This window comes from Fulmarus glacialis, unplaced genomic scaffold (assembly GCF_000690835.1).
Source record: "Fulmarus glacialis isolate BGI_N327 unplaced genomic scaffold, ASM69083v1 scaffold7972, whole genome shotgun sequence".
Taxonomy (NCBI): domain Eukaryota; kingdom Metazoa; phylum Chordata; class Aves; order Procellariiformes; family Procellariidae; genus Fulmarus; species Fulmarus glacialis.
The window spans coordinates 19,775-28,854 of NW_009198367.1; the positions used below are offsets into that span (position 1 = coordinate 19,775).

Consider the following 9,080-nt stretch of genomic DNA (forward strand, 5'->3'; position numbering starts at 1 on the left):
GTAACCACTATGCAAGCAAATATAATAAGCTCTGCTGGGTGGTTAACAATCTGCTAGAGCAGAACTATTATTTGGTGACACAAGTACTTGTCTATCAGCAAATATACCAAATTAATTTGACGTTTCAACTAAGATTCTCTTTTTTTGAGTAAAAACCATCTAAAATACCTCCTTAGATAATATTCATAGCCCAATAAGGAAACAAATGTTTTGAAAATTAGCTGTTTTCTAAGAATGTATGTTTTATGGCGTTTCAGCCCAGAGATAGAAAATCTTTATATAAAATATATGTCAGACATTACAGATCCAAAGGATTTTTTTAAATTAATGAGTCTGAGTTAGTTCATGAAACTTACACTACCTTAAGCGAGCAACTCCTACTCTGGCAGAGAATTGTGAACGGAAAGACGGAGATACCTCATAAGCTTCAAGAAAATAAGGATTTGCTATTCAAAGAACAATTGCCCCTCCCCAAACACAGATGCTAATACCCTGGACGGTTTCTTGTCCGGGACAGCAGTCTCCGAGGATCAATTTATAACACAGTTTCAAGACAAACTAAAAAAGGTGTTATTTCATACGCTATGCCCTGAAGCAGGCCTTTCAGGAGCTGATGGACAAGCCATTCAGCTGCCCAGGCAGAAAAAACTATAAAACTCATGAATTACGCTAAGCTGACCCATCCCACTCATTAGTCATAGACATTAAACTAAAAGTAGCCTGCTTTGATAGGTCACCTAGTTAGTAGGAAGAGATAGCATAAAATCTCTTTTTGCTCTTTTGATAGTTAAAAAGTATTTACAAGCGCAGACAAAAAGCCAGTTTTTCCACATATACAAAATATCGATACTTCTTTTATCAAGTACTGTATATTACATACAGCATCATTTTAACCTACAGATTGTGAACTTCTGGATGTTTTTCATCTGAAAAGTTTTTCACACCAGATTTAAAAAAATATTGTTTTACAATATTCATTCTTTATATTTTCAGAAGAGTAATGTATGGTAAACAGAAGGAGGACCAAAATATTTTTTTCTTTAATAATACAACTAATTCAGCTTTTTTGATTTGTTATCAAAACTACCTGTTTTCATACTATAATCTCTTATGCCCTTATCACTAACCACCTATCATCGACTAAGAGTTTGCATAACAACTGTTAAAATATATTTTCAGTAGGTTCCAGCTTAAAAGCGGGAGGCACAAGTATCTTCCTATACATTTAATCAAATCTAAAAAGTTAAATACTGTACATCTATGTTACAGTTTCAGCGCATGCCCAAGATTTGTCTGCTCTTTAGTTGATAGTTTTTTTCCAGTTCAGACAGCGCTTGAGCCCGTAGATTTGCAGCATATAGACGTTTTTTGAGATCAGAGCATTTCCCTTTGGAAAGGACATAGTTTTCCAAATCAACAGGAGGCACAGCATTCGCTTCACTTCCATCAAAGTGTACTTTCTTCTTGGTTGTAGAAAAGGGGAGCAGGAGTGCGTTATCTTAAGAAATCAGAAAATAAGCACTGAATTAGCGCATCTTTCAGCATTTATTGCTTAGCTTATGTCTTTTAACCCTGTTACCCATTTTGCTAACTACCCAAGGCTTTAAGTAATCTAATTAAATGCAACGATTCTTTTCCATTTTTGGAGGAAAAATTGAAAACAAGGCTTTTAAATAATTGTGGTAAAAGGATATATGCCATTGTAGTTTCTAGGGTGTATCTCCCAACACCTAAGGAAATATTAGTTGACATAAAGAGAAAAGACGTGGAGTTTCTTCTGAAGGACAAGACAGTAACATAATCCAGTTCCAAAGGGAAATGGAGAATTAAGTTCTCAGCTACCGAAAAACCTTGTCTTTCCTTCATAGCATGGGCAGACCCAACCTGTCCAGTGGTCTTTCTACATTACCCACATTGTTGCAACTCTATCCTTGTATTAAGTCAATGGGGTACCAACTAGGCTCTGATTTGATGAATAATGAGTTTAGGTGCATTAACAATTAGCAAGTTACTTTCACTGCAGCCTCCAGGACAGAAATTTTCATAGTACAGCTATGCTTTAGCTCTATAGAACTGCCATAATCAAAAGGCAGTTAGTTTTGTACTTAATGACTTAGGGTATAAAGACTACTATCAAAAGATAGGAAAACACTTGAGTTGTCTCTCATAAGAGCCAACTTCACAAGACTCAACGGAGGAAAAAAAAAATTAGACCTTACCAAAGGTCTAACTATCCTAACTGTAACTTTGCTGAAGCCTCCATTTTCAATTCATTAGGCTAGAGCAAGGATGCAATAAGCACAGAAAAGTGAGAAGCACCAAGCGGAAGGGGCTAGTGAACGCTTCAGCATTTTGTAGCTTCATATCAGTAAGCTATATCTGTTCTAACATTAAATCCTTCCCTAAAAATCAGAAAAATCCCTGCAAAAATAGGGTAGTGTCTAGGACACTGTCCTAGAAGCCAGGATTTTTGGTATTCCATTCTACTGTGAAGTGTACCACACAACAGACTTTGAGGAGAAATTAGGGATCTACGATGTGTGAGATGCAATCCAGTTGCAAAAAAGACAGTCATATTAGAGTAACTGAAGATAACAGAAGCAATCTTGATAACATATTGGAGAAACACTTAGTCCATTCATATCAGTAAAGGGAGAATTTTAGAAATAGTATTACAAGAGTATCATGGAATGAATTCGAAGACTAGCAAACACTGTGAGAAATGTTTAATCTAGTGATCTACAGATATTGCAAGATTTGGTCACTCTTGTAATAACTATATTCACTTTTCTGCGTTGTCTGTCTTGAGGTATTAACTACTCAAAGTGGTTTTGCCCATCTTCAGAAATTAATAACCCTGTTAAGATCAAAATATCATGTAAAGGGGTGGGAGATGCAGAAGAGAATAGCAGCAAATGCTGAAGCTCATTTACCTTCAGTCATGCAGTGCTAGAGGCAACATCAGAAAGCCCAAGGCAAGTTTATTCTTAATTTTATATTCTTTAATGTGTCAAAGTCAGACAAGATATTGAGAGACAGGTAGAACTCTCAAAATTGACAGAAATGTTAGAAATAGCTCGAATACCACTAATTTTACTTGTGTTCTTTCCTGCTGTGATAGGCACATCTTGGGGGGAAAAAAAAAAATGCAACTTCAGTTTTATTTGTGTTAGAGGCAGTGACATGCCTATCTTGCTTTATCTGAGCAAAACTAAATGAAGAGATTGTTGCTACATGTCAAAGGATGTTCACATTTCTTTGTTCTAGAGTACTACTTTGGACCCAGCCATTTAATATTCCACCAATATTTCAAAATGCATTTAGATACTTGAATCATTTTTACTATTAAAGATGGGTGCAATGAACAGATGATACTACCTCTTGTGATAGTGAGGACTGAACAATCAAGGCCAAATTGAGGCTCAAATACTTATGGGGTAATAACTACTGTAAAACAGATTGGACCACAGGTAGTCAGGAAGCATTATAGCACATTTTCAAAGCTGTTTTTTTTCTAGTGAGTTAAACTGGAGTATGATAATAGCAGTTCGTATTCTTCAGAGCTTATATGATGCACCAATCACAGCTGGGTCACTTGCAACAAATATTATTTCCCACCTTGAATTTTTTGAAGTTGAACTAAAGTTGAAGTGATTAGCCATGTGCAATTTTATTAAAATTAACTAAATCAAATGCCTATAAAAAGACATCCATAAGTAAAATAGGTACAGCTCTGAGAAAGTTTGGGTTACAAGTCAGCACTTCCATTAGCTTACTGCAAGAACCTAATTTTCAAAACAGCACAAGACTGCAGTGCTGACAGTGGTCACTGATATTCATGGCTGAGCATCATTCATTAAGACTTTTTGCAAAGTAGAAAAATCAAGAGTCTCTTCCCAATCACTCAGAAATAATTGGGGTTTGTATTGCTACAGTGGAACTAGATACAGCACGCTGAGCATCAGGAGCATTCTTCTGGTCATACCAGCCTACGTTTAACAGTGCAAGTGCCTTCTTGCGTATTTTCATACCTGGACCATCTGCACAAGCTAATGTCTTCTGCTGTTTGTAGAGATTGTAGCTCCTCATCAAGTTTTCAGCTCTGTTTTGAAAAGAGAAGTTTAAGCTTTTTGTTGTAAGATTGTAGAGTTTCTAATCTAGGCAATTATAGGTTAGTAAGATACCTAGCAAGTTTGTCTTCTGCCAGTCTCTCTCGAACACAGAGTTCCCGTTCTCTCTCTGGAAGTGGAAATATGGTGGTACACAGTGTTAAAATGTAATGTTGAAGTTAGAGTGATTGCGCATGATGGGTTTTCTTGCAGAAAAAAACAGCAGTAATAGCCTGTCAGATGTACCCATATTTCTGCTCCTATGGCTCTAAACAAAGCAAGATAACTGCTGTGTAGATACACCTTTATCAATGCACTGATAAAGCACTGGACAAGTAGTCTGAAATACCAGGCATGCTTCCCCCCCGCCCCAAACTGTGCCATATCTGCAACAATGAGGCTACAGAAGCTTTCTATTCTGCACATTAACTCATGGCACGCATGATACCATATCTAAATAAATATTTAGATACCAGATACTATAATTCAGCTATGACTAAACACCCTGTTTACAGCAGCAGCAGCTATTATTCAGGCTCAGAAAACAATATATATGGTTAAAATCTGTATTACAGAGCCTACTGCATATGCAGAGAGGTATTTTACGTGGGCAGGGAATCCCAACACCTGAGGACCAGCCGTCTATACAGTTTCACAGGCAAGCTACCTGTACGGTGCAGCTTCTATAAAAGCAGTTGACAGTTTACTCAAGTATATTTTGCTCCAACATCAGGCTCACCTTAGGTTACACATTAGTATAGCCAATGTTAACTTACACAGAGTAGGTGAAAAGCAGCCTCCACTGCACAGTGCAGAACAATATAGTCAGACCCTATTTTTCTGTATACTTTCCTAATTGCCACTCATATTTAATAATCTTCCCAAACCAGACTTCTATATCCAAACTGCCAATTATATCTTAGTAACTTAAAACAAGAACTAGTATAGATGAGTAAGACCAAGTTTAGTAGTGAAGAATTCTAGTAGTGAAGGCAGGAGTAAGATATCCTAGTGCATTAAAATGAGGGTTTTGAAAACTGTCTACCTTTCCTTCCTCCACACTCATTCTTTTGAATCAGAATCCCATTGCCACCCCCTTCCCAAAAAGTGGAATATCATACGCTCCAAACGTTGCTCTCTCTCTTTAATGGCTTGTTCTCGCTCCTGTAATTGTTGTTCTTTCCGTTTCAGTTCATTCACTGCAGCATCCGAATGCTGCAGCCTTTCTGGCTCCCATGATCTCCAGCCTCTTTTATCAGAATTTTGACTTTGTTCTTCTGTCACCAAGTCTGCTATCAAGGGGTGCTGCAGAATATCTTCAACAGAAGGTCGGCAATAATCCTAAAGGAAAGACATTACCAACAGCTTCCAACTGTAACCAAGAAACACTAAGGCCAGGGATTCCCAAGCAAGACCCACTTCAGGTGGAAACCAGCTGAGATGCTATATAGTGAAGGGTAAGTTGGAGAAAATGAAGTTAGGAAGGGTAGCACAACCAGATGACAAAAGCTGAGGGAGGAGGCTGTTACCAGCCTTCAGCTCCAGAAGCTGCAAGTCTGGCTCTCCTAGCCCAGGCACCCACTCCTTTCAGAGCCAGAATGGGGTGGTGAGCCTAGAGAGGCAATTGTCAGCAGGTTCTGGAGCTAACACTCTGCATCTCTACCCGTCACTTGGTTCCTGAAGGATCCATACCTGTTGGAGACTAGAGTTCTTGTTACAGCTTTGTTGTCCCATGCAGTATTCTTCTCAACATCCCCATGCCAGCCATGGGCTGTGAGCTATACATTAGCCATATAAAGCAAAATCCAAAATGAAGACAAAATAACCCCTTCCAACTTCCAAACACACTGGAACCATTTTAACCTTGAAGTTACAAGATCTTGTTAAGCACGTTGTTAGGAAATTCTGTATAAGCCAATATTGAGACAGCCTTTTTGCATCCTGTGAACCTGGCATAACACTTGAGCTGCTGCCTTTGTTTAATGGACTCAAAGCACAATTCCTCCCTCCTTCCCCTACAAGTGATATTGCCAGTGACAAGGTGATAGCAACCACTACTTCAGATCAGTTTGTTTCATAATTGAGAAGGAAAACTAGTATTTCAGTACTAGTTCAAATTATAGGTGGAAAAATTAGTAATTGATTCTTACCTTTACATTCAGCATCTCTTTGAGAAGTTCATTCAACTGCTCTGAGTAACGATATGGTATTCGTCTGAACTTCCCTTCCCTTATTTTTTCTGCCAACTCCTTTTGGTTGTAAGCTCTAAATGGAGGCCTGAAGAAGAACATTTTTCTTGGATTCTTTCACTAGTTTTACAGGACTTTTTTTTAATGAAAATAAGTATCAGACTAAGGAAAAAAAAGCTGCAGTCAAAGGCTTGTTTTGACTACCTAATGTCAAGACCAATACAGAAATTAAAATCTAGGACCAGTCTCTGAAACCTTTAAGCTTTCATCTATACAAAATTTAATCAGAGATGCATTAACAGCTATGTTTCCACATTCATTACTACTATACTTACGAGAGAGCACATAATTCATATAGGAGACATCCTAGAGACCAGATGTCAGATTTTTCATTGTATGACATGTGGTTCATTTGTTCCTAAAGAAAGAGAACAATCTTAAGTTTATTAACTAAGACATTGTTCTACTATTGCAGGATAATCAGCTACCTGATCAGTTCAAACCTGAATTAAACCATTTCTTACTGGGCTTACTTTTAAGATTCTGTCTTAATTAACCTTCACAGCTACTCCTACTAGCAGGATTTTAACAAGTTATGGAATACTACACTGTAGAAGACTGAAGCGTGGCACCGATCTTCGGTTGATACAACTCCATATTTCAGTCAATATAAATCTTTCCCATACAAAATGCACTGTATCAGGGAAATAACTCATTCTTGCTTATTTCCACTAGAAATTAAAATCCTACCATCAAGAGATGATGTAATAAGCTCTTTACCTTGACACTATGAAGCTCTAGCTTCCCTGTTCCTTTTCAGGAACAGGATACTCCAACATAAATACCTTATATCTCATATTCCATTAACATATCAAAAATTATACAGTGAAGAACAACCTTAATTAGAAGGCAGCGATGGTGTGAGGAAGAAAGGAGATGAAAATAGCTGCAAAATAACCTTGGCTCTAGAACATATACACTCTATGAAAAAAGTAATCTGCATTTAAGACTAGTAACTCTTAAAACCTCCCAAACCTTCATGGACTCTGAGACCAACACTGCAGAAAACAGATTTTGGAGGGACAAGAGGGAAGATTAGGCACAGAAAGGAGGTCTTACTGGAGACATATAATACGGAGTTCCAACAAATGTTTTGGCAAAGCTGGTGTCATGGTGCAATATTCTAGCCAGTCCAAAATCTCCAAGTTTCACATTCTGCTTGCCATCTAGAAAGACATTTGCTGGTTTTAGGTCACGATGCACAGTGACTGCACCATCACTCCGTCTGTGACACTCCTTCAAGGCCAATGTCAATTGAGTCAATACTCGGAGAACAAAGCTTTCTTCCAAGTAATGCCTGAAAGATGAACACATTGTTTAATAAAGGTATTCTCTGAGCATACATCAGTTTAAGTAGTTGCTGCCAGTCTTAGTTCTGTAATGTTTTTAAAACTACTGCTATAAAACATCACTGAATCAACCCCAGTACCTTTATAGAAAGCTAACAGCAACAGGCATCTACATACGGGATTTTAAAAATGGGAGTTTAAAAAAAATCACTCCAATTATGTTGGAAGACATCTAGACTTTTGTTGCAGTCATAATATTCCCTTCCTCCCCTAAAGGGTCTAACAAATATGTAGCATTTCCGTTACCTATAACAGAAACATCAATTTAATGCTTTTATGATGAGATCTGCCCCTTTGATCACTTACGATAACAGTATCTAGTCAGCTGTTTCTAAAACTGTTATGAGCAACATACAACAACAACAGAGCCAAGACAGGACTGATTTTTAATGTAACCCTCCTAAAATGAAAATACCGGTATGTTTGGGGGCAGCTGCAGTACCACTTTAGACTATTCTCACAAAGCAACACAAGTGGTGTCATGTACTTATTTAACCTAAGAATGTGAAAACTGGTATTATACTTAAGAAGTAGGCTGCTAAGTCCAAGATTAGACCAAGGTGAAGTCTTATCAACTTGGCATCTCCACAAGCTTTATATGCAGGCACATAAAGTAGTTTTTAACATCGTGTTCAAAATCACTTTTCCCTTTCGTGTATTTTGGTGTTCTAACAAAAAATACAAGTGGTTTTGCTGATGGGCAAGCCAGAAGAACCCACAAATTAAGCTACCTATCTGCAAGAGCTGTTTTATGTTTTCAATACCATGCATAGCGTTGCATCCAGAAACCCTTCAACAGCTTCTGCCTCATAAGAGAGCTCAGTTTTGGGTTTTGTTTTTTCCAATCAGTTGGTGCATTCATTAGCACAATTCCCAAAAGTGTTGTAATTTTGGGCAACCCTTTCACATTTCAGAAAATGTGGGTCCAAAGGATGAGACCCGAAGTTGTTCAGAAGTTATTTAGAAGAGATACGTTTCACTTGGAGCTTTTTCTTTTGATTGCCCAAGACACTTTATGCTAGATACTCCAAAATTGCCACAAACAGATTTCACATGCCTTTCTTTTGTGCACCTTGCAATTAAGCTAGCCAGGTCACCCCCGTCACAGTACTCCATCACTATGTACAGGGTTGTGCTGCTTCTGTCGATGATCCGATCGTAATACCGGACAATATTCGGATGTCTCAGCTCACGAAGCAAATTCACTTCCGAAACAAGCATTTGTTTCTCTGCTTCTGTCATCGAGCCATAGTCAAGCTCCTTCCATACCAAGATCTAGGGAGGAAAAAAAAAAAACCTTAGGGAGCGACTTACACACAAGCCAGAGCTCTACAGGGGGAAGAGGGGCTTTCAAAGCCACTCGCTTATCTCGG

The 9,080-nt window shown here is 38.1% G+C and overlaps 1 protein-coding gene across 1 annotated transcript; it reads right to left on the minus strand.

Moving 5' to 3' along the window:
- Positions 1-1,008: 1,008 nt before the first annotated feature.
- NEK2 (NIMA-related kinase 2) lies at positions 1,009-8,978 on the minus strand. The gene is made up of 8 exons (XM_009572863.1): positions 8,765-8,978; positions 7,418-7,655; positions 6,634-6,716; positions 6,260-6,386; positions 5,231-5,450; positions 4,185-4,239; positions 4,032-4,102; positions 1,009-1,498 (listed from the first exon to the last, which is right to left on the minus strand). Exons 1-8 carry the CDS (start codon positions 8,947-8,949, stop codon positions 1,272-1,274), a joined length of 1,206 nt encoding a protein of 401 aa, XP_009571158.1. The 5' UTR covers positions 8,950-8,978; the 3' UTR covers positions 1,009-1,271.
- Between the last annotated feature and the right edge of the window lie 102 nt (positions 8,979-9,080).

What these genes read in the sequence shown, in the direction of transcription:
- NEK2 (XM_009572863.1), bottom strand. Translation starts at nt 8,949, where the DNA reads ATGACAGAAGCAGAGAAACAAATGCTTGTTTCGGAAGTGAATTTGCTT. An exon ending in AAGAGATGCTGAATGTAAAG is followed by an intron (nt 5,451 to 6,259) that starts GTAAGAATCAAT and finishes TCTTTCCTTTAG; the next exon opens with GATTATTGCCGACCTTCTGT. An exon ending in AGCTTGTGCAGATGGTCCAG is followed by an intron (nt 1,499 to 4,031) that starts GTATGAAAATAC and finishes TGATTTCTTAAG; the next exon opens with ATAACGCACTCCTGCTCCCC.